Here is a 27,225-nt window from a genome sequence, read left to right on the forward strand (position 1 = left end):
GATGGAATATGCTAACTTGGGTGTGATATGTGCCTTTTTTTTGTTAATTTTTTCTAATTATTTAAAATTAAAAAATATATGATTTATAAAAAAAATAAATAAATACTGATTATTGTTTAATAAAAATTTAATTTATAAATTTTTATTAATTATATAATCATATAATTATTTAAATGATTTTTCTAACAAGTGCAGCATTCTCATTAATATTTATTAAATATGTTTATTTATTACTAAAATTGTATCAATAAATAAGAAATTATATTTTTTATATGCTATTACACTCTTTTTATATATTATTATGCATTTCTATTGACCACAAAACAGGCTTTAATTGTGGGTGTTTTTAGTAGTCTATTGACTTTTCTTATTAAGGATAGAAGCTTGAATATTCTTGTACATGTGATACAACTATTGTACATGTGACATAGCCATGTGAATTTCATGTACTAAGGGGACAACTTCAATATATGAATGAACACTATCTGTATCTAACTTTGCAAGAATCTGGATTGCAAATGCCACAGCAGGACCAACTTAAATCAATGAATAAATATGAGTGTATATATATATATATATATATATATATATATATATATGCACACTGTCTATCTAGCTTTTCAACAATCTAGATTTCGAATGCACAATATTGTTTTGTTGCTATTCTTGGGCATGAAAGAAACTAGATTCATTTTTCAGGAAATGTTGGAACCACTTGGCTGATATTTTTGGTGTTCTCTGCATTGTTCTGTGGTCTGCATGGTACAACCCGAAACTTATTGTATAACCATATGTCCACTTAAAATTTTCTATCAGAGACCAATGGAAGTAGGCTCTCACATCTGCTCCATTCCTGTAATTTTTATTAACCTTCGTAAGTCACCACTTCAACTAAAAACAGAACCCATGATTTTCAAGAACATTGATAGACAAGGAAATGTGAATTTACCTAATTGCCGAGACCAAAGAAGTGAGGTAGCCCTGCATGTACTCCAACCTGTTCATGTCATTAAGCATATCCTCAATGTTTTTGCTACTAGGCTGTGCATATCCTGCAAGTTGTGCATATTTTTTTAAGTCCTGAGACTGAATTACTAATTCTCAGTTTGATAATTGCTAATTGTACACATAGTTAAGTTATCTGCAGATAATTAAAAAAAATGGTATTGGGCTTTATTGACATATATACCGTTTCTGTGATGTACATAGGTGTGTTGTTGTATCTATCTTTGAAGTACATGATCGTCTTCTCCTTGCCATCTGGAACAACATAGAAGGTAGGCATTGCTGTCTGTATAAGAGCAAAATAAAAAAAAAAAAGCAATGTTAAATACTTTTATTATCATTTGATTTATTATTTATATTATAAGCTTTTGCATATCTTACCGGCTCTCCTATAAGAACTCCATCTTTCTCTCCAGTTCCATAAGTAAAGGTATCTTTAAGTAAATCATCATGATAATTGCATGGTGTCAACAAGCAATCTCTTGCATAGAGAGTGCTATAATGGTTGATTCCAATGAAATCTAATTTATTCGCCAGTTTCCTCTTGTCCTCCGCTGAAAATGTTGGTAGCCTTAGACCTACTATCTGTTGCATCTCTGGTGGATACTCTCCAAACATAATGGGATCCATAAATCTACACACACAGCAAAAGAATTGCACTCCTATTAATTCATCTAAGAGCTAGCAATAACTTTATAGTATAAAACTTTAATTGGAGTTAGTAATTACCATGCAGCAATGAAACCTAAAGCTCGTTGAGCTGCCACACGATCAGCGGGAATGTCTCTCAATGGCTCATACCAATAGATATGTAATACAATGCCAATTTTTCCTCCCTGTTTTTCCTATTTCAGGTAATAATTTTATTAAGTAAACATGGTAAGGGAAGGAATTGTCTTTTCAACATTTGATGTGCTAATATATAAAATACCTGATGCTTCTTACGGTAAATTTCAGTTGCTGTGGCATGCGCCAATATCATATTATGAGCAGCAATGTAGGGTTCTAACTCAGAGCTCCCAGCTTTGCATTTGCCAGCAGGGTAAGAGAATCGATTTGGTGGCCATATTCCACTGTAGTAGCCATATTGGGCCACCATGTTAGCTTCATTGAGTGTAATCCAATGTTTGACTCTGTCCCCAAAAGCCTCAAAGCAGATATCTGCGAAGTAGCCGAAATCATCCCTATAACAAAATTAAGATGGCGGACTAGATGTTTATTAATCTTGCGCGTATTATTAACAACTGTCGCAAATGCTGAACATATAATTTTCTATTATTAGAACCTCCGCGCACATTTTTTTTCAAATTTTCTTTTATTTTTATCTAAAAAAAAGTAGCAAATAAGGAGAAACTTACTGTATTTGAGAACTTAGTCAAGTGCCATATCGATCTTCTAGTTCTTGAGGAGCATCAAAATAATGCAAGGTAACAACCGGTTCTATTCCTATACAATTAAAGAGGTATAAATAATAATAATAATAATAATAATAATAATAATAATAATAATAATAATAATAATAATAATAATAATAATAATAATAATAATAATAATAATAATAATAATAATACAAAATTACTTAAATCTAAGTCTTAAAGTAGCATAAAATAAGGCTGGCTATGTATTTAGCTTTGAGCAAAAGAGCATCAGTAAGCTTATTGTAAAATGCTATTCCTTCAGAATTGATATCTCCAGATCTACCCTCTATTATTAAGATTAAAATTAATTAAAACATGAAGAAATGAAATAAAAACTCATATTTAATGGAAAATTTTTATGAACGTACTTGGAAGGATTTGAAACCATGAAATCGAAAAAATTATATGAATTTACTCAAGTGAATGCATCAACTCTATGTCATCCTATCAAAATACAAACATAATTTATAATATTTTCAATATTTATTCTACCAAAAAAATATTCTCAATATTTAAAAGGAAAAAAGAATCATCATATTTTATTTTGTTCTGCATCTTGTGGAGACTTGTCTAATTCAACTTAGAACGATTAAAAATTATTTTTATTACTAATATCATTTTTTTAATATAATTAAATTATGCTTGACAAATAAGTTAAGCCTGAATTTTTATATATATTATAAATTAAAAAAAAAAAAATTGATAATATTTTATTATTAGATAAATAAATATTTATTTATTTTTTTTAAAAAAAAAAAAAAAATTAAAAAATTAAAATTCCTAATCGATTGAGTCTGAGTTAAAAAACCCCACCCCCACCTAAATTAATTAAACAGATTTAGAACTTAAAATTAGCAAAATTATATATTAATTTTCAGAATAAACGAATCAAGATGAAAATAAGTTTTCGTTTAACGTAAAAAATACAGATAAAATTCAGAATCAAAGTCCCTTGGTAAAAATATTCACTGGTTTCCATCAACCAAATAGAAAAACAGAAGGAGGAAAAAAGTGAAGAAAGAAAAATACTAAAAAGTCATTTTCTCTTATGATAGTTACATCATGGACAACATTGATCATATATAAGGTGAAAATTATTAAAGATTGTTCTATGCAAAGATAAAATTACTGGAATTAAAATTTTATTAATTTAATTAAAAAACTTTGATCGAAATTTAAAAATTCATAATTTTAAATTTTATTAATTTAATTTAGTTGTTCAGCCTTGCGGACCATCGCTGTAAATGAACTAAACACCCTATGTTTTATTTAGTCTAATAGACTATCATTGTGGATGGGCTAAGCACTATTTGTTTTAGCTTGATGGACAATTTATTTAACATGGAAACTATCGCTGTAGATGAGTTAAGTACCTTTTTTTTTAAGATAATTTCATATAATATATGTTATGAATTTATTTTATATTTCATTAATTGAAGGCTTATGATCAAAGGCGATACGAAAACTAAAGTGGTGAATTCTTGAAGGTATTTTAGGTTCTCCTACAATTTGCTATTTAAAATAGTATTGGACTAAATAATTTTAATCCAATTAAAATTATAAAAATTGCTTTAAATTAATTCTAGAGACTAATCTCTAAAATGAGTATTGAATTAATATTTTAATTCAGCTCACACTATAAGTCTTTTAAGGACTCAAAGTAAAATCACAAATAAAATTGGAATTAAATAAATAAAATAGAAATAATGAAATGTTATTGGCCATTAATGCAAGCGTGCTACAGTGGTGAGATAATCACACTCTTGCCTACTTTATTTAACGAGTATTATCAAACATCATTAATAATTTAAACTTATCTCAATAAAACCATGGACAAAAGTAACAATGACAACTTGATGAAAAATTTAATTCAACGAACACCCATTAAGCAAAGGCACTTGTTGTAACTTGTCAACATAATATGGCAATTTAGTCAATCAAAGTTGAGCAAAGCACTCACAAAAAAAGGATGGCAATCTTCGTAAATTTTGATAAAATAAATGGTAGCCAAACAATAAACTAATTATAATGGTAATATTGTAAATATGAGCCAAATTTCACTAAGCAAATGGATGGTAATTTCAGACAAAATCAAGCAAGAGTGTTGATGGCTATTTTGTAAATTTTAACAAATTTTACGTAGCAAAATGACAAATGGCGTGTATGCATATAATGTTAGCGCAAATTTAATGGCTATTTGTAAATAAAGCAAACCAAAATACAAAGCAAAAGATGAGGTGGCATCATGAATTCATGATAATTTTCTTCAAACTCTAGTGTAATTGATGTTGAGACAGTGGGTGTAGAATAGGTTTTGAGGCGTGATGAATCACTATCTTTAAGGTATTAATTGTCCCCACTAGATTGCTGCAAGGTTATGGCAATATACCTCCGGGATACAACAAAGTCTGAAATCTGCAGACAACAACTCCTGAAGATTTCTCTTAAGAACTCTTTATATAAACTGAATTTAGAGAGACTAGAAGAACAGAAGAAGAAGTAGAAGTAGTATGTCTGGATTGAAAAAACTCATCAATATTTATAAAGAATGAAAAGTCATGGCACCTTTACTAGATAGACACATCTGCCTATCTCCAATAGATACAACTATTTGTGTAATAGACATGTGTGCTTATTAAAAGCTACCTATACAAATAGTTGTGACTATTTGTATAGATATATCTGTTTATTAAGAGACACCTATACAAATAGTTATGACTTTTGTATAGAATAGACATGTTTGTTTATTAACAAACACCTATACAAACAGTTGTGACTGTTTGTATAGAATTGATATGTTTGTCTATTAACAGACACATCTACTAGTTAATAAACACATCTGTCGTAATTTATTTACGAAAATTATAATATGATAATTATTTTATTTCACACATATACGTGCCAAGTACCATAATAGAATAATATATATATAATTCTATACATATTTCACTCTTGTCATTCTCTTATATTTTAACAATATAGGAATTCTTTCTCTCTATACTATCTAACATACAAGCTATTTATAACAATCCCCCACTTAGCTTGTATTGTTAGATCCCATTGTTTCATGCATAATGAAAAGTATCTTTCGATTTAAACTTTTCCTTAGTGTAAGTATTTCAAAGTTCTAAAGAAATCATGGTGGCCTTAGCTTAAACCTAGATTCCTATTAAATAGAACCGGAAATACTACACACACGAATCAATTAGTTCGACTTAAAAAGTTCACCAAAATTTTAGCACGAATATGGCCTTGTGCTACCTCCTGTTTTCATGAACATTTACAAAAGTTATTCTCACTTTTGTTGAAGCGGCACCACTTCCTATGTTCATATAGGTGAAGTTTCCTTTGTAATAATTTTAAACTTCATTAAGAGCATAAATACTCATCCTCATTCTATTAACTTAGTACATTAAGTACTTTAATTACAACATTTACTAATGACTTGTTGTTACCCTTTAAACTTTATTTAGTAATAATACTATAAAGTAGGGTTCCCATCATTAGTAAATTTAATGGAATATTTTAAATCCTAATCAGCACATGTACTTATGATCATAACTCTCGAGAGCCCTTTTATTAAAGGATTTGCTAGATTATTATAGGATTTAACATAAACATGGTAATAACACCATTAGAGACTAATTGTCTTACATTTTCATGTCTTAAGCTTATATGTATATACTTTCAATTGTATATTTTACTATAAGCTTTAACTATCGTGATTTGACTATCACAATATAAAGAAATAGATGGCACAGTTGTGGCCACAACTTAATATCCGATAACAAGTTTCTCGACCATTCTGTTTCTTTACCAACATTAGCCAAAGTTATAAATTCGGATTTCACCGTAGAATGAGTTATACAAGTTTGTTTCTTTGATGCATAAGAAACAGAATCTCCACTTAAAGTGGACACCCAACCAAAGGTTGACTTATTGTCCTTAGTACTACTTATCCAATTAGCATTTGTATAACTCTAGGATCTCCACTATATTTGCTTCACTAGTCAACCATATAATCACATGTTTATAACATGAACTACATAAATAATTCACAGTCTAGATATGTACCTTATTTGCATAAATAAATTGCTCCATAACTTATTTAAAATGAGAGTATCCAACAATAAAGAATCAAGCTAAACTTGCACACACACACAAATGCACACTTATTTGTCTTTTTGTCACTTCTTACAAATGAATCTCTTCGTACATGTAACTATTAAGAACAATTGCATTTAGTTACATCTTTTAGCCAAGGGACATAATTTTTTTTTTTTGCATGGATACAACTCTTTATATGGTTTTAGCACAATTGAAAATTTATCGCAGAATAATCTATAGCTTATAATTTCTTTCTTTTTTTTTTTTTTTAAATATCCAAAAAATCCTTGAAATTTCTTTCCAACATTCCACACTGGGATTATTAGCATATCTTGATAACTTACATACTGCAAAAGCAATATGAGAAGTAGTGCAATGCATAGCATACATTAAGCTACCAATAGCTGATAACTGATAGCTGATTATAGCAATTTTATGTTAAGTGTTTGGTAAAATTATATTTAACTGTTGCTGTTGATATGTGAAATGACTAATAAGGGTATATATCATATAATTTATTTTATTATTTAAATAAATATAAAATTATAAATTTATTACATTATATTATTTATTTTATTATTAAATTAAATATATAATTATTAAATTAATATATTATATTATTTAAATAAATATATAATTATTAATCTTTTATATTATATCATTTATTTTATTATTGAAATAAGAAAATAATTATTTTTTAAGATAATTAAATAATTTTAAAAATATAGATAAAATAATAAAATAATTACTATTGTTAATAGAAAAATTTATAATTAATTTTAAGTTTTTAGATATAAATAAATATTTTATATTTTATGTTATTAATAAAAAAGATTTTAACAAAGTTGAAATACGTTAATTAAAATGTTAAAATTATAAATAAAAAAATAAAAATATTAATAATATTAATTTTCAAGTTAAATAAAAAATAATAATATAGTCAAAATAAAAAATAAAATAAAATCAGCTATCAGCTGATGAGAAACAGCTCTAAAAATAGAGCTGATACAAACTGCAGCTGATGGGTATCATATTAGTTGCTCATCAGTTATCAGCTCTATTTTTTAAAGCTTGCCAAACATTATAATTTGCCTGTTTAAATATCTATCAGCTATTAACTACACCTAACAGATAAACCAAACACCTCCTAAGTCACAATTTCCAGCTTTGCATTTGCCTGCAGGGTAAGATCATCAGTTTGGCGGCCATATTTCACTATAGTAGCCATATTGAGCCACCATGTTAGCTTCATTGAGTGTAATCCAATGTTTCACCGTGTCCAAAAGCCTCGAAACAGATATCTGCGAAGTAGCCAAAATCACCCCTACGACCAGATAAATATTTTACAGTAAATGTTAAATAATCTTGCTTATTAATATTGATTGCAACTGCAAGTAATGCTAAACATATAATTTGCCTATTTTCTATTGCTAAAAACTCAAATAACTTTTTTTTTTTTCCAAAATTTTCTTTAATATATATTTGTTAAATAAAACATGAGCCGAGAGGAAACTTACTGTATTTGTGGACTTAGCCAAGCACCGTATCGATCTTCTAGTTCTTGAGGAACATCGAAATGGTGCAAAGTAATAACTGGTTCTATTCCTACATGATTAAAGAGGCATATATAAAATTGATAATTAATAAAAAATGTTAAACCGAAGTGCCAAAGTAGCATAACATTAAGACAATGTGTTTTGCCTTTAAGAAAAAGAGCGTCAACAAGTTTGTTGTAAAATGCAATGCCCTCTTAATGGACTTCTCCAAATCTACCCTCTTTAATTAAGATTAGAATTAATTAAAACATCAAGAAATAAAAAAGAAATCCACATGCAAAGCAACATTCTTGGGGAACATACTTGGAAGGAATCTAACCCATGAAATCGAGAATCTGTATGAATTTACTTCACGGGAATGCATTAACTCGATATGGTCCTCTCATAATACAAGCATAATTTATAATATTTTCAATATTTTATTGTCAATATATTATATTGTTGAGTAATTTTTTTTATTAGTTTTAGAAGGGAAAGAAGAACCATCACTTCCTATTATTTCCCACCTTTTATTGAGACCTATCTAATACAACTTAACCTGATAAACAATTATTTAAGTGGAGAAAATGATCAATTACAAAAAATAGATGATAATGATCATCTGCTACATCCCCATTGCTTCCATCCGCGATTTTTCCTGATAACAACAGTGGTCACATTTTTTTTTTGAATTTGCTACATGAAAAAAAATTACATATCAATTATACATACATCGACCTTCCGCTCATAATGTAAGTTGAAAAGGAAAAGAAAAGGAGATTAATTGAGAAGTTTCATTAATTAGAAAAACAAAATTAAAAAAAAAAAAAAAACTCAGAGGGCGAATACAATCACGTGACTGATGTTGGTCATTAATGGTTCACTCGTAATCTTAGAATAAGACTTTAGTCAGTGATCTAATTTCATGTTGAGAAAAATTAAATAACCTGAAGTAAGCGGATAAATAGCAAAATGAGAATTTGACCAATAGCAAACTAGATAAAGTCAACTATATGTCAAGAACTAGTAATTCCATAGGATGGCAGGTAATATATAAATAAAAATAATAGAAAAAAGAGAATATTTGTACCAGATAAGTGGGTGAATACATCCCAATTGCTGAGGCCTTTGTTGCCTTCCGAGAATGCTCCTTCAATCTGCAGGAATAAGCATATGTAGAAATTAATTTATGTATGGGAAATATTGTCTGCATGCAACTCAAGTACATGTTCTATGAGAAAGTTTGTCCAGGATGGTTACAAATTTCTCAGAAAATTATATTTTTATGAGAGAATTTATAAGATTTGTGTAGCATAATTACAACAATTAACATGATTATAGGAGATTTGTGTAGCATAATTACAGCAATTAACATGATTATAGGAGATTTGTGTAACATAATTACAGTAATTAGCATGATTATGAGAGATTTGTATAGCATAATTACAGCAATTATTATTCTTGTCTAAATTAGCTCATATTCTCATGTATAAATAGATGTAATATCTCTGTAAATAAGACACAGACAAATACACAATCATTTCCTTCATTACTTGTATTCTTTCTTCTAACATGGTATCAGAGCCGTAAAGCTTTTATTTCTAGTTTCTGGGGTCTCTCTTCTCTCTCTATAACCTGGTTCATTCTTTCATTCCTGTTATTATACCAATTTTTTTTTCTCCTCATCTTGTTATCAATGGAGAAATCTGATATTTCAAAACCTATTGCAACAGTTCTGACTGGTTCCAACTATAATCTTTGGGTTCAAGGAATGAAAAGTTTTTTGATAGGTCGCAAGCTTTGGCGTATTGTTACCGGAGATATCACTACGCCGACAAGAGAGAACGATGAAACTGATGCAAAATTTGCTGACCGTCTTGAGGATTGGGATAGTAAAAATCATCAGATCATCACCTGGTTTCGCAATACCTCTGTCTCGTCCATCCACATCCAATTTGCTAATTATGACTCTGCAAAAGAAATATGGGATTTTCTTCTAACACATTGAATGGCTTCATTTTTCATCAGTTTAAAAGGAAATTTTGGATGGCTTCATTGCCAGCAGACCTTCAAGAATTATATATAAAAAGAAATAAATACTAGGTCATATGTATGCAGGAATTATTTATTTTTATATATGCAGGAAATTTTGGATGGCTTCTTTGCCAGCAGACCTTCAGAACAGTTACATTGCTTACGTGTAGAATATATATAGACCAAAGCAAATGTTGCTTGCTGGATTGTAATGGTATAAATTTGTTTAATTCAGTGTATATATATATATATATAGAAGAGAATCATACATATATATAGCTACCTGATAAGAAGAAGTTGCAGTCCCAAAGAGAAAAGATGGAGGGAATTGGCCACGATCCAAACATGAACGCCTATCTATCATCAACACTATTGATGATAGGAAGAGAACCAAAACAAAACTGGCTTTCTTCATCCTTCACTGCTAATGCTATTCTTTTTTTCTTCTGCCGCTGCACAACTAATAACAGAGTTTAACTTTCTTCTTAATTGGCTTGTGTTAATGCTGGGATGTCGAACCTTTATATAGAGAATTCATTGGCATTGTTTATATTTTTTTAATTACTAGTTGATGGATATGCGCCTGCCAATGCAATTGCACGTATTGTGGTCAAATATGATGATCAAACATGACGGTCAATATCTTGCTAAATCTAACGGATTAGATTAATAAAATGACTATGCAGAATTATGTTAATTATTTAATTGGGATTTGAGAGAGTGTTAGATATTTATATAATATGTGCATGTTGCTTACATACATGGCCCCCGCATAACTTTTTTTTTTCCTGACTCCTAAATAAAAGAATAGTTGGTCAACTGCCAAAAGAATGGTATCGTGCATGAAGATACCTTCAACTAACAGAGGAAGGAAGACTAGTCCAAGAATTCATGAATGATAAAAGATGCACAAGTCTTCCTCAAAATATATATATAAACCAAAAAAATTAGGGAAATATATTATTTATTTTAATTTATATTTTGGAGCTTTTTTTGGCTAACATATGGAGCTTTATCCTTATATTTGATTTTCAGGTCTCTATAGATTATATTGTGTTCACTTAATAACCAATTTGATTTTTTTTTTAATTTATTTTAATATTTTTAAAAAGAATAGAGGCTATTAGAAATGGATACTCAATAAGAAATTTATTACACTCTTTTTAATGATTTTATTGCTTAAATGGACTATTCTATTGCTTATGTCTTATGAAAAAAATTCAAAAAATATATATATCATTTGTTAAATTTCTACAAGAAAATAATTAATTTCCTTCACATCGTGTTTTTGAATCTAGGGTGAAAGGATGACAAGTTGCTGGTAGTTACATTTTTTTATTTTATATTATTATTATTTTTTTTGAGAATATACATTTTTTATTTTGAATGCAGGTGCTATTTTATTTTCCTATCAATTTCTTTGAATTCGGATACTCCTATCACTATCTTATCCTTATGATAATTTTTTATAAATAATATAATTTTATTCAATATGTGGAGGAATAAGGAAGTTCTAGGAAGTTGCATGCATATATAACATTTGTTTTGTATATATAGATGCAAGCATCTCATCCTGATATCATTTTAATAATTATTTTCAACTCATTCTTAATTTTTCTTCCATTCCTTTATTATTTCATTATTGTTAATGATAAAAAGTTGCGAATATCATATTATCATATCTCTCAAAAATTATCCATTGTTAATGGTATTTTTTCTTGCCATTTATATAAATAAAAAATTTAATTTATGAAAATTTATTCAATACAGTCCTGTCAATATTATATATAGATAACGAATAATAAAACTGTTATATATATATATATATATATAATGATTATATTCTAAAATCTCTCACTCATTCAACCCACTGCAAATTGTGTATTTGTGTGTATGTGTGAAAATTATGAGTTCTTTTAATAAGAAAAATGTGGTAGAATTTGAAAAGAACTATGTGACCTTCAGAGGAGCAATGCCACTGTGAGTTATTGATCTACTTTCTCTGCCCTCTTCCCTTTCTCTTTCTTGTTCGGCATACAAGCCTTAACCAGATCAAAAGGATGAGTGGAGAAGCCATCTTCTCCTCTCTCTTTCTTGTTCGACATACAAGCCTTAACCAGATCAAGAGGATGAGTGGAGGAGCCAGTAATAATGGAAGCGAATCTATTATATAAGCGACATCTATTAATCGTAGAACAAGCGTTAATTTTGAATGTTTTGAGTAGATCTATTGACCTAGGAATAATTGCCAAACCCATGCCAAGCTTTACTTAGTTTTATTGCAAATAATCCATTTTATAAAAAAAAATTAGTTATATTGGTAAATGTATTTTGATTTAATTAATATAATTAAGATATTTCTTGCATGTCTATTTTTGGTAAAAAAAGGTGATATGAAGTAAAAAAAATATAGCTAAATTTCTTATTAAGAGCTAAAACATGAAAAAAATAGAAGCTTGAATATTCTTTCACATGTGATATAGCTATTGTACATGTGACATAGCTACGTGAATTCCAAATAATAAGGGACAACTACAATAAATATATGAAAGAACACTGTCTGTATCTAACTTTTCAAGAATCTGGATTGCAAATGCCACAGAAGGAACAACTTAAATCAATGAATAACTATGAATATATTGTGCACACTGTCTATCTAGCTTTATACCAATCTAGATTACAAATGCACAATATTGTTGCGTCGCTATTCTTAGGCAAGAAAAAAACTAGATTCATTTTTCAAGAAATGCTGGAACCATTTGGCTGATCTCTTTGGTGTTCTTTGCATTGTTCTGCGGTCTACATGATACAATCCGAAGCTTATTGTATAACCATAAGTCCACTCAAAATTGTCTATCAGAGACCAATGGAAGTAGCCTCTCACATCTGCTCCATTCCTGTAATTTTTATTAACATTTGTAAGATTACCACTTCAACTAAAAACAGAACCCATGATTTCAAGAACATTGATAGACAAGAAAATGTGAATTTACCCGATTGCCGAAACCAAAGAAGTGAGGTAACCCTGCATGTACTCTAACCTGTTCACGTCATTGAGCATATCTTCAATGTTTTTGCTGCTAGGCTGTGCATATCCTGCAAGTAGTGTATAATTTTTTAAGTCCTGAGACTGAATTACTAATCTCTGTTTGATAATTGCTAATTATACACATATTTAAGTTAGTTTCAAATAATTAAAAAAAAATAGTATTGGGCTTTTTGATATACATACCATTTTCTGTGATGTACATAGGCGTGTTGTTGTATCTATCTTTGAAGTACATGATTGTCTTCTCCATGCTATTTGGAACAACATAGAAGGTAGGCATTGCTGTCTATATAAGGACAAAACAAAAAGCAATGTTAAGTACTGTTATTATCATTTGATTTGTTATTTAAATTGTGAGCTTTGGATATCTTACTGGCTCTCCTATAAGAACTCCATCTTTCTCTCCAGTTCCATAAGTAAAGGTATCTTCAAGTAAATCATCATGATAATTGCATGGTGTCAACAAACAATCCTTTGCATAGAGGGTGCTATAATGGTTGATTCCAATGAAATCCAATTTGTTTGCTAGTTTCCTCTTATCCTCCACTGAAAATGTTGGTAGCCTTAGACCTACTATCTGTTGCATCTCTGGCGGATACTCTCCAAACATAATGGGATCCATAAACCTACACACACCAACGAAAGAATTTGCACTCCTATTAATTCATCTGAGGGCAAGCAGCAACTTTATAGTATAAAACTTTAACTAATTAGAGCAATTTATTACCATGCGGCAATGAAACCTAAAGCTCGTTGAGCAGCCACACGATCAGCTGGAATATCTCTCAATGGCTCATACCAGTAGATATGTAATACAATGCCAATTTTTCCTCCTTGTTTTTCCTATTTCAAGTAATAATTTTATTAAGTAAACATGGCATGGGAAAGAATTCTCTTTTCAGTATTTGAAGTCATAATGTATATAATACCTGATACTTCTTCCGGTAAATTTCAGTTGCTGTGGCATGCGCTAATATCATATTATGTGCAGCAATGTAAGGCTCTAACTCAGAGTTCCCAGCTTTACATTTGCCTACAGGGTAAGAGCATCGATTTGGTGGCCATATTCCACTGTAGTAGCCATATTGGGCTACCATGTTAGCTTCATTGAGTGTAATCCAATGTTTGACTCTGTCTCCAAAAGCTTGGAAGCAGATATCTGCGAAGTAGCCGAAATCATCCCTATAACAAAATTAAGATGGTAGAGTAGATGTTTATTAATCTTGCTCATATTATTAACAATGGTAGCATTTTATAATTTTCTGTAACTAAAACCTCCAAAGCATACTTTTCTAAAATTTTCTTTAACTTTTATATAAAAAAAAAAAGTACCAAATATAGAGAAACTTACTGTATTTGAGAACTTAGCCAAGCGCCGTATCGATCTTCTAGTTCTTGAGGAACATCAAAATGATGCAAGGTAACAACTGGTTCTATTCCTACATAATTAAAAAGGTATACATAAGAATAATAATAATACAAAAGTACTTAAATCTAAGTGTCAAAGTAGCATAAAATGGGGCTATGTATTTACCTTTGAGCAAAAGAGCATCAATAAGCTTATTGTAAAATGTAATTCCTTCAGAATTGATCTCTCCAAATCTACCCTCTATTATTAAGATCAAAATTAATTAAAACATAAAGAAATGAAATAGAAAACTCATATTTAAAGGAAAATTTTTGTGTAACATACTTGGAAGGATTCTGACCCATGAAATCGAAAATCTATATGAATTTACTCCAAGGGAATGCATTAATTCTATGTCGTCCTGTCAAAATACAAGCATAATTTATAATATTTTCAATATTTCTTCTACCAAAAAAAAAATATATTTTTTCAATATTTAAAAAGAAAAAAGAACCACCATATTTTATTTTTTTTCTGCCTCTTGTTGAGACTAGTCTAATTCATCTTAGCACAATTAAAAATTATTTTTATTACTAATATCATTTTTTAAAATGATTAAATTACTCGTATCCAATGATTTTTTAATCCTTAATTTGGCTAAGTTGGATCTTGTTTTTGGTAGAAACTTCATTCTAATTAGTGGAAAACGTTTGCAAATATAATCAAATTAAGTCAAAATTTTTTGCTCTTTTCATCCCTGTTATTGATAGGAACTTTCGGAACTCTAATTAATAGAAAAATAGATTATTTAATTAAGTCAAGAAAATTATTGATTACCAAAAATAGATGATAGTGATCATCAGCTACATCCCCATTGCTTCCATCCGCAGTATTTGCACCAGATACGTGAGTAAATACATCCCAATTGCTTAGGCCTTTGTTGCCTTCCAAGTATGCTCCTTCAATCTGCAGGAATAAACATATATAGAAATTAATAATTAATCTGCAGGAATATATAGAAATTAATCTGCAGGCCTTTGATGCAAACCAAACAGATTTTTTACTCTTAACAGCAAATTTTCAGGCAAAAAAAAGATTTCTCATAAAGCAAAGCGAATGTTGCTTGCCGGTCTGTGATAGTATAAATTTGTTTAATACAATGCATAAATATATAGAAGAGAAGCTTACATATACCAACCTGATAAGAAGAAGTTGCGGTACCAAAGAGAAAAGAAGGAGGGAATTGGCTACGGTCCAAACATGAACACCTCTCTATCATCAACGCTATTGATGATAGGAAGAGAACTAACACAAAACAGGCTTTCTTCATCCTTCACTACTAATGCTATTCTCTTCTGCTGCTGCACAACTAATAACAGAGGTTAACTTCTTAATTGGATTGTGTAAATGCTGGGATATTGTCGTCCCTTTATATAGAGAACTCATTGGCATTTTTTATATTTTTTTATTACTAGTTGAATATGCTGCCTGCCAATGCAACTTCTCATTTGTTGTCAAATATAATGATCAAACTTGACGGTCAATATCTTGCTAAGTCCAACGGATTAGATTAATCAAGGAAAGGATTGTGCATAATTTATGTTAATTAATTAATTGGTATATAATATATATGCAAGTTGCTGGCATACATTGTTGGTTAAATATCATATTATATCTCTGGCTATCACAACTGCCAAAAGAATGGCAGTTTTAATTTGCTCATTTTTCATGGAATTGCTTTTATTTTTTATTTTTTCCTTTTTTAATTTAAGCCTTCATGATATAAGGATTTTAAATGGTCGTATTTGTTTGGGGGAAATTGATTTCAGGGGATTATTAATCTTCTTCATTTTATTTCTCTAGTGGGTAATTTAGGGGTGAGCATTCGGTTCGAACCGAATCGACTTAAATTATGAAAACCGAATTATATATTTTAGAAACCGAACCGGAATGGATGAAAAATCGAATCGAACCGAACCACTCTATTTCAGTTCAGTTAGACTTGGTTCAAACCGATCAGTTTTATTTTTTATTATTTTTTAATTTAGACTTAATTTTTAAGTTATTTGGTCTAATTTTGACTTTGGTTTAAACCTAATAAATATTAATGAATGGAATTAAATAATTTATATATATATAATTAAATATAATTCATAAATTTCCCATAAAAATAAACCAATTCAAAAGTCGATACGCTTTAATTTGGTTCGATTTGAATATATAAAATTACTATTTAGTTCAGTTTAACTGATTTTTTCTCTTCAAAATTGAACGAAACCGAAATAACCAAAATTTTTATAATATTAAACCAAACCGAACCGATTAAATTTTAAAATCAAACCGATTGAAACGAAATGACTCGATTCGATTCGATTCGATTTTTCGGTTTAAACCGAAATCTGCTCACCCCTAGTGGATATGTTCTAGTTGGCACTGCAATTTCTGATGGGAAACTGCACTGCAATAACCAAAAATTGACCAAGCAAGTTGATAAGATTTTTGATAAACCTAGCGTCCTTTTTCTCAAAAGTCGATACTGTTTGATTTAGTTCAATTTGAATATATAAAATTACTATTCGATTCAATTTAACCGATTTTTTCTCTTCAAAATCGAACCAAACCGAAATAACTCAAATTTTTATAATATAAAATCAAACCGAACCGATTAAATATTAAAATCAAATCGATTGAACCGAATTGACTCAATTTGGTTTGATTTTTCAGTTTAAACCGAAATCTACTCACCCCTAGTGGATATGTTCTAGTTGGCACTACAATTTCTGATGGGAAACTGCATTGCAAGAACCAAAAATTGACCAAGCAAGTTGATAAGATTTTTGATAAACCTAGCGTCCTTTTTCTCAAAGAGAAATAAGGGCCATCAGCCACGTGTTATCTTCATTCGATAGCTTATATTCAAGTTGGAACACATGGACTTTCTCTTACTGTATAGTCCACTTTTGATTATTTGATATATTGAGTATATGACTTTTTTTTTCTTTATAAACAAACCGTTTTATTAATAATTAAACCAGGAAAAACTTAGCATGAAACATCCATTAAGCATTTGACCCATTGAATAAAAAAATGTTAAGCAAACTCTGGATTCCATGCATTCTCACTTTTCTTCATTTCCATTGTTTGCATGACGCCTAAAATTAAGATTTCTAAACCTGTTTTACTATCCTTTCCTCGAAAGTCTACAAGTCACATTTGAAAAATCAATATATCATTCAAGTACGTGGAAATCTCAAACTACAAAAGTAGCGTCTTGATGTTTTTGTTAAGCCATCCACCTCTTATCATTAAATCAAAATTGGTTACTTGTTTTACAGATTATTTTAGTGTTCTTTTTGGTATTTCAAGGTCTACAAAATATAAAGGAAATGCATATGTTGAATAGCCGTATGGGATATGACCATTCAAAGTTACCAATACCAACCAAAGTAGCTCCCCATCAGATCTGCTTTTCTCATTTCGTGGAAGCATCGATAATGCATGCATGGTATGTTCAAACTGAAACTGAAATTTCAGGGCAATTAATAAGCAACGTGCTTAAAGTAATTAACTTTATAATTGGACGACTTGGAGTCATCGCAAGTCTATGGTCTTTTTTTCTTCATTTTTTAATTATATATATTACTTTTATGGTTATCTTGGAAAACTAAGACCCATGTGCGATATAAACGAATCAATTTTTGTTCGTTCAAAGTCGAAGGAATTAATGCAAAAAAAATAAATAAATAAATCAAACTTTGATATAAAATTAATTAATAAATGCATCAAAACCAACCGATCACTTGTCTTCCAATGGCCAATAGGCAATAATAAACTGCTTGTTGTGCTCATTAATGTTATTAATTAGCTAATGAATGAAAATAATTAAAAAGAAGAAATCTGCCAAATCCTGAAAGAAGAAAAAAAATTAAAGAAATGACCACACAAACAAATTTCAATTGCGACGGCCCAAGAATATGTTCCCTCACCATACACAAAATGTTCAAATTTAAATATAATTTTCATGTAACAATATTATTATCCCCAACCTACTTTCACGGGGCAGACGCACTGCCATGGTTGGGCGCCTCCCCCAATTTTTTTTTAATTGCATACATTATCAATTATTTTATTTTAATTAGAATTAAGAGTTTATATACAAGAGACACTTGGTCCCCTCAATGTTTTTTAAAAAATTAACTTAAAAATAATAATGTTAATAATAAAATAATAATAATAATAATAATAATTCAAGTTAAAAATATTTTTAAAATGAACAAAATAATAATAATTAAATATTACACAGTTAATATTTATTTAAAATACACTAAAAATCATATATATACAAAGAAAATAAAAAAGGATAATGGGAAATTAAAAAAAAATAAAGCTTTCAATTTTTTCGTCTTATTTTGTATTTTTAAGTCTTTATATTGTTTTTTTTTTTTACTTAATATTTTAAGTGCTAAATTAAGTACAGATTGAATATGCTAACTTGGGTGATATATGTGCCTTTCTTGTTAATTTTTTCCATCTATTTAAAATTAACAAAATATATGATTCATAAAAAAAAAATAAATAAATATTGATTATTGTTTGATAAAAGTTTAATTTATAATTTTTATTAATTATATAATAATATAATTATTTAAATGACTTTTCTAACAAGTACAATATTGCACTCGTTAATATTTATTAAATATGTTTCTTTATTACTAAAATTGTATCCATAAATAAGAAATTATATTTTTTATGTGTATATATCGTTATACATTTCTATATAATATTAATATTTTCTGATTTAAAATTGATAATAAATAAACATATTGAAGAATGAATTTATGTTTATTTTAGGTCTTTAAGTGGATTTGTTGCAGTTTTTCCTTCTCATCAGCAAAAAGGTTCTCTAGATATTTTATTTTATTTTATTTTTTTCATTTGGAAGATAAGATTCTGTAATTGATATTGATAGAGGGAATCGGTCAGAGAGACAGGGAGATGGGGAGATGGTTGAAGATGGAGAGGATAAAATAGTAATTAACATTCTTTTTTCTTTTAACTTATGTCATGGTAGTGAGATATTTAGGAAATCGAAAATAATAAGTTAAAAGGATTTTATTATAACGTAAATTAATATTAAGGTGATTTGATAATATAAATTAAAGTTTAGAGATAATATGTGACGCCCCTTACCCGTCTATTGTATAGCCGAGCAAGAAGTGCCACATTCGGTGCCGGAGCACCCTATCTTGTCTTTTCATGTCTATTGTAAATTTTAATGTCCTTTAAATCAGGTAATTTAAGTGTAGAAATTTTTTTTTTTTTTATATCTTATTTTTGTGGAGACCCGAACAGATCCTCCTCTGTTTTATTAGCATCTGGCGGGTTCCACTATCACCTGTTAACATATTCATAGTCATCTCACATATTTCCATATCATATTCTCTTTTATCATATCATTCACAACTATTTATGAGATCTCAAAATGAAGTGTCATCTTTTGCATTCATATGGAAGTTCATAGATAATAAATTATAAGTTTTCATTTCAAGTCCAAAATAAATACATCATAAACTAGTAATTACATCATGACTAGACATAATGAACCAAAATACTAGTCTACACATGGGCCCTACCAAAATACAAATGACTGGTGAGGTGACGCTGATCGGTGGCAGATCTAGTCGGAACTCTGTCTGAATACTACTGTGGCGGCTGCTGATCTTCAGTACCTACGCGATGGAAAACCAACGCGCTAAGCATAACGCTTAGTGGTGCATAATTTATAATAATAATAATTAAACAATTGAAATAATATTTACAAATAATAAATTCTGGGTCTTTTACATTTTTTTATTACACTTTGGATTCAATTAAAATTATTGGGGTCTTTCCTGTTTACTTATTGTATATTCAGTATTAATTTATTATTATCAATGCCCAAGAAACCTATAACAAATTATAAAAGCTGGATACAAGGGAGTATACGGGTTAGACAGCCATATGTCTACCCTGTATACATCTGTCAGGCACGAGGCCAGCTGTCGGGCACGAGACTCACGCCAGCTTGTAAAGCCGTAAATAAAGTAGGCACAATGGCCAGTAGGCATATAGCCTGTAGAACAATCATATCAGACATATATTGTCAGTTCATGATTTGCTCTATAAGCAGTACTGCTATCTGTGGTCCCTAATTGGTATACCAATTTATCCAAACTAAATAAATAAGTCTAGGTATACTATGGGCAATTAAACATTTTTAATTATTTTAGCACTATTCACTGTTACTATTTTCTAGTACTGTTCATTGGTACCATTAATTTCATATTAATGGGACATTAGTCCTAATTTACATATTCATATCATTTTTAATATTTAATTATCCTTATGAGAATTTTAATTATCATAAATAGCATTTTTCCCATGAACTTTCCTTTAGGTTCATGTTAATGTGTTATCTTTATCTAGGAATTTGACTAGGTTAGGATGTCTATTTAGTCACACTTACTTCATAACAATTATTCCTCTATGTTTAAACTTGAATTTCAGTTTTTGAATCACTGAATTTGGAGTTATAGAACTCAAGTTATGGTCAAAATACCATAACTGGTCCCTTTGCCTCTAAGCTGTCCAGAATTTACAATTTCTAGTCAATAAACTTTGACCAGTCATTTGATCATTTTATGGTCATTTTTAGACTTAGGTTCCTTCACAAGATATGTTCCTCTATGTCTTAGGGACTCCCAGGTACAATTTCATAATTTTTCAAGCTTGGTATAGTGAGTTATGGTCAATGTATTAACCTGGACTCTCAGTCCTATAAGGGCAAAAATCAACTTCAGGGCAGTATGTTTGACCCTCTTTTTAGGGTCTTTACACTTAGAATTTGGCAAAGGTGTCTAAATCAATATTGTATCCCTAAGTATCATGTTTCTACATCATATTGGCAAATCTCAAATGGAATTTCCTAGTGGGAGTTATGGCCAAATGAACACACAGGTATCAAATGGCATTCTGGGTTCAACTTAACATTTTCTAGATTTCAATTCCTAACTTTGGCTAATATTTTCCCTAGGATGCAATGGTTTCTAGAGCTTGGTCAAAACATAAAAATTGTTGTGCTATGTCTTATAAAACTTTTGGCACTAGTTTCACTCAATTTGCAGCTTTGGAGACCAAGTTATGGCATTTTTTCCAAAACTGGTCAAGCATACCAAAGGAACAGTATTTTGGTCATTTTCTGGGTTGGCAGTTTCAGTGACCCAAATTGTGCTAACAATTTGAATTTGTTAAAGGCAAAACTGGATTAAGTGGTCTTCATGAAAAGTGTAGCCCTATGTCTAAACTTTCCATGGTTAAAATTTTAGGTCATTTGGACCAGTATAGAGAGAGTTATGACCAAATGAACACGTACTGTTCATTTGGTCATTTTCTGGGTTGGCAGTTTCAGTGACCCAATTTGTGCTAACAATTTGAATTTGTTAAAGGCAAAACTGGGTTAAGTGGTCTTCATGAAAAGTGTAGCCCTATGTCTAAACTTTCCATGGTTAAAATTTTAGGTTATTTGGAGCAGTATAGAGAGAGTTATGACCAAATGAACACGTACTGTTCATTTGGTCATTTTCTGGGTTGGCAGTTTCAGTGAACCAACTTGTGCTAACAATTTGAATTTGTTAAAGGCAAAACTGGGTTAAGTGGTCTTCATGAAAAGTGTAGCCCTATGTCTAAAATTTCCATGGTTAAAATTTTAGGTTATTTGGACCAGTATAGAGAGAGTTATGACCAAATGAACACGTACTGTTCATTTGGTCATTTTCTGGGTTGGGTTGCAAAGAAATCCGAATTTGGGCAGTATTTAGGTCAAGTTTTGGACAGAATTTGGGCATGGTTTCTTCATGGAAAATGGGCTATTTTGGGTCTAGTTTCACCTCCAATTGGCCTCATACCAATTGGAGTCACACAATTTTATTTATGGCCTAAAATGTACACTGCCCTCAACAAACACAACCTGCAGAAAATTGGCACTTCCAAAACTCAATTTCCTCCAACTTCCTTACTTCAATTTGCATGTAATACACTTCTATAAGCAACAATCTCATCCCAATAGATCAATTTCAACATTTTACACAAATTCCTCAACATTTACACAAACCCTAGTTTTCAAAGTTTCCAATTTACACAAACACTACACAATCAAACACCCAAACATTTCAACTAATTACACATTCTCATGGAATCATTTTTCATCACTTAAAAGCAATAAACTTCAAGTTCCATGGCTGCCAAAAATTCAAGGGTTCTTTCCTCTAGATTTTCTTTTTGTTTTAATGGTATTTATGCTTAGCTAAACATGCTTTTCATGTTTAATAAAGAGAAGAAGAGGGATTAGTGCACTAACCTCTTGTGACCCACTTCAAACTTTAATCTTTCTTCTTCTTATGGATATCTAAAGCTTCCTTATGGTGTGGGCTAAATTTTTTTGTGAAGGGGTCTATGGGTTTTGGGGAGGAGAAAGCTTGGAAAATCAAGCTTTAAGAAGAACAAAAATGGAGGGAGAGAGCTCCCATGGTGGACGGTTTCCAAGAGAGGGAGAGAGAGAAAAGAGGGAAGAAGAAGATGGAAGCTTGGGGTTGGTGGGATTTTGTCTCTTATCTCATATATATATATATATATATATATTTGTACTTTAAATTCCAAATTTGTCATAAGCTCTTTATTTTCTTTTCTTTCCCTTTTCTTTTCTCTTCTTCTTTTTCCTAATTCAAATTCATAAACTTGCAATTTTAATTTATGTTAATTATTTTATTTCCTAATTTTAATTTGACATTTATGTCAAAATTCACCTCTATGGGTGAAATGACCAAAATACCCTTCATGGTGCTCATCGGGTTATTTTTATTATTTTATACCAATTAATAAATTCTCTAAATTTTATTTTATTTTCTCTAAATTTTTTTTTAACATCTTTAATGTCATTTTTACCTAAATAAACCTTAAATTTGGTCCCAAAATTATTTCCTATATTTATTAAATTTTCTTAACATTTATTCCATCAATTTATGCCTCTTCACTATAGTTTAAGTGTAGTTCCAAACATTCTGACTGTCCGAACAGATATTAGTCGTCAGAACAGTAAAATGTACGGACTACCTTTGATGAGGGCGTTACACTATCCATAATGCTTACAAGATATATTGAGTTTAGATGGAAATAAAGCTTTAATCTAAGCTAAGGAATAAGAAATTAAACACTAGAAATGTAGAAAAATGTAAGGGAAGAAAGAAATCTGCAAATCTTGGTTGAAAATGGTGTGGAAGGTGAAAGTGACTCTTCAAATTCTGCTCAGCCCCTCCTTTCCTTTTCTGCTCCCTTTTCTCCTCCCTCTAAAATGGGAAAATGAGACTATTTATAGCATTTTTCTGACATGGAGCCCTAAAATGGTATGTTCTAGGAGGAATTATTTGAGGGAATCTCCTGCCAGCTCATTAATGAACTCTTTATGGGACTGCATAAGTGGACTGCATAAGTTATGCGATCCCTTATGCGCTACTGGTTCTGAGTCACTTATGCGAAACTGCATGACTTGGTGCATAGGTTATGCACAATTCCGTGAAGGTGCATAAGGGAGGCGAGAATGTGCATAAGCTATGCAGTCTCCTTATGCATATTTCGGTTGGTTCTGAACGATGATCTTTCTCCTTATGCAGATCTATATAGCTTATGCGGCAAGTTATGCACAGTTTGGTCAATGCATATTTCAGCTTGAAAACTTGTTTTTGACATCTTTGGCTGTAGAAGTCACTCCTCAGTGGCAAAATTTCTCTTCAGTCCTTCAAAAACACCATTTTTCCTACAAAACAAAGTAAAAATTACAAATTAATCCAAAATCGACAATTATGAAAAACTAACTAATTAACTAATGAAATTAGCTAAAAATGACTAATAATCAAATAAAATGGTTATGAAATTAAACCTAAATGATTATGCAAAATGCATGCATCAAATACCCCCAAACTCAAGCTTTTGCTTGTCCTCAAGCAAACTTTAAAATGTAATGCAAAATTTTTAGGGGTGCCTTGTCCAAAGAGCTATGAAAATTACCAATTGAAGTAACTTAACACCCCTTCAGCCATACCAACAATCCATATACCCATCCTTCAAAATGCAAAGAATTTAATGCTTATCCAAGCTTTCACCGCTTAGCCATCAAGTCAATTATCAATCAAAATCCCCAAACCAACCAATCAAAAGAGAGAGTCATGCTCAAAAGGAATTCTAGGATCATCAATAACCAAAGTGTCTCTATATGGAATGATGGAATTGAATGAATGAATGAATAATTTTCCAATCCCATAGGCAAATTCCCTATTCCCATCTCCACTAATGTAGCAAGTACTATCAAGAGATCAAAGGTCTTTTTAGGGGTGTAATGGGGCCATGGGGTTCAAAATGAGGCTAAGAAGAAAAAGGGGTAAAAAGGCTTCAAAGCATGAGAATATTTTCAATTTTGAAACATAAGGTACACTTCTTGTTTTATTATATTTTTTTCTTTTTCTCTTTTTTTATATATATGGGAGAGAGAAATATACAATGAGGATTGTCAAGTGCTAGCATAATTTACAAAACACATAAAAATGGAGGGACATTTTGATTCTTTAAACTTGCATTTTGCATTTCCTTTTGATGATTGTCCCTAAAAATGCCACCCCCAAACTCATTTCTTTTAATACTTTGGGTGGATTTCTTTCAATTTGAATGACAATAATGAAAAGTACATATACTAGCACTTTTACAAGATGACAAGCATTTCTTCTCCCTTTTATTGTATATATTTTTTTTCTCTTTTTTTTTTATTTTTTTTTATGTACCTAATATTATGAATAATTATTCTCATGAAAAGGGTTGGAGTGTTTGGTTCATTGGCTAGGTGGTAATAAGGATTTCAAGAAAAATTAGGGATAAAAAGGCTCAAAGGGGTTTGCAAGGGTAAATTTTAATTAGGAAAAAGGGCCAAAGGTTCAAAATGAGAAGGTTTAAATCAAAGAATGCCTAATCATTTCTCTTTTCAAGTATAAGCTGGTATTTCGCCTTGAAAGGTTTAGAAAATTTGTTCTAGGATTGGTGAGACATCATTTGACTACCTTATATCCAATAACTCCCTCTAAACACTTCCATCTCAAAATGACTAGTTGGGTGGCTTTTTGGCTAAGAAGATATAGGCAAGGGATAACACTTCAAAACTTTGCACCTCTTAGGAACTTTCAATCCACAAACCCAACTAAAGGTAAGTCAAATCACTCTCATAGGCAACTTTTCAATACTCAAGGGATTTGGCAAAAGATTTTAATGCATGATGCATGATTCCTAAAATGAGTAATGCATTAACTAAATGGAGGGAGTCTATTTGTATGCAATTTGTACAATTTCTAAGTGATGTATAATGTGTGTGTAAATGTGTTATGTATATGTATGTATGGATGTATATGTAAAATATTTACAATATATGAAAATGAAATGGGATGAGATGTTCCTATACTCAAAATGTTAAAAATGAAGCAAAAATTAAGAAAAACAAAACTAAATCACCTTCTTTGAATTCCTTTTCCTCGATGCTTATCATGCCAAACTTTAGTTCTTTCTTTGTAAATACGGGCACTTTCATAAGCATCCATCCTCAATTCCTCAAGCTCATTAAGTTGTAACAACCTTTTCTCACCAGCTTGCTTAAGATCAAAATTCAAGGTTTGAATGGCCCAATATGCTCTATGTTCTAGCTCCACAGGTAAATGACAAGACTTACCATACACCAACCTAAAGGGAGTAGTTCCTATAGGGGTTTTGTAGGCAGTCCTATATGCCCATAAAGCATCATCTAGTTTGATAGACCAATCTTTCCGAGAATTGTTCACTGTTTTCTCCAAAATATGCTTGAGCTCTCTGTTAGAAATTTCAACTTGTCCTGAAGTTTGAGGGTGGTATGGTGTAGCTATCTTGTGCACTACACCATACTTCCTCATTAGGCTCTCAAATTGCTTATTACAAAAATGGGAACCCCCATCACTAATTATAGCCCTAGGAGCTCCAAATCTGCTCAAGACAAATTTCTTCAAGAATTTCACTACCACTCTAGCATCATTAGTTGGAGTTGCAATAGCTTCCACCCACTTTGACACATAGTCAACTCCAACTAAGATGTATCTATTACCATATGAAGGAGGGAATGGCCCCATAAAATATATTCCCCAAACATCAAATAATTCCACTTCAAGAATATTATTTAGGGGCATTTGATCTCTTTTTGACAAATTTCCACTCCTTTGACATTTATCACAATCCAACACAAATTTCCTCACATCCTTAAAAAGATTTGGCCAAAAGAAACCAGCTTGCAAAATTTTACTAGCTGTTTTAGAGATTCCAAAATGTCCTCCATAATCAGAAGCATGGCAATGATGCATAATACTCTGTATCTCCTCTTCAGGAATACATCTCCTTATTAAACCATCACAGCATCTCCTAAAGAGTAAAGGGTCATCCCATCTATAAAACTTCACCTCATGCAAAAACTTTTTCTTTTGTTGCCATGTCATACCTAGAGGTAAAACTCCACAAGATAGATAATTCACAAAGTCTGCATACCAAGGTAGTTTAGCAACAAGAGAGAAAAGATGTTCATCCAAGAAAAATTCATCAATAGGATTTCATCCAATTCATCACCATCCAATTTCAACC

General features: G+C 30.4%; 1 protein-coding gene and 1 pseudogene across 1 annotated transcript; both read right to left on the reverse strand.

Annotated features, from left to right (window-relative positions):
• Positions 1-568: 568 nt before the first annotated feature.
• LOC131169012 (beta-glucosidase 18-like) lies at positions 569-10,567 on the reverse strand (annotated as a pseudogene).
• A 1,988-nt stretch (positions 10,568-12,555) lies between these two features.
• On the reverse strand, positions 12,556-15,882 carry LOC110669902 (beta-glucosidase 18-like). The gene is made up of 11 exons (XM_058141773.1): positions 15,695-15,882; positions 15,334-15,462; positions 14,842-14,917; positions 14,683-14,757; positions 14,500-14,587; positions 14,078-14,330; positions 13,876-13,991; positions 13,522-13,774; positions 13,332-13,434; positions 13,093-13,195; positions 12,556-12,996 (listed from the first exon to the last, which is right to left on the reverse strand). The coding sequence occupies exons 1-11, from the start codon at positions 15,824-15,826 to the stop codon at positions 12,810-12,812; spliced, it is 1,515 nt and encodes a 504-aa protein (XP_057997756.1). The 5' UTR covers positions 15,827-15,882; the 3' UTR covers positions 12,556-12,809.
• Positions 15,883-27,225: the final 11,343 nt, after the last annotated feature.

The sequence above is a fragment of the Hevea brasiliensis genome, unplaced genomic scaffold (genome assembly GCF_030052815.1).
Source record: "Hevea brasiliensis isolate MT/VB/25A 57/8 unplaced genomic scaffold, ASM3005281v1 Scaf226, whole genome shotgun sequence".
Taxonomy (NCBI): domain Eukaryota; kingdom Viridiplantae; phylum Streptophyta; class Magnoliopsida; order Malpighiales; family Euphorbiaceae; genus Hevea; species Hevea brasiliensis.

Bases quoted from the DNA above. Each gene is read 5' to 3' on its own strand.
- LOC110669902 (XM_058141773.1), bottom strand. From the start codon at position 15,826: ATGAAGAAAGCCTGTTTTGTGTTAGTTCTCTTCCTATCATCAATAGCG. The intron at 15,463-15,694 runs GTTGGTATATGT...TTATTCCTGCAG, and splicing joins CCGCAACTTCTTCTTATCAG to ATTGAAGGAGCATACTTGGA. The intron at 13,435-13,521 runs GTAAGATATCCA...GTCCTTATATAG, and splicing joins GAGTTCTTATAGGAGAGCCA to ACAGCAATGCCTACCTTCTA.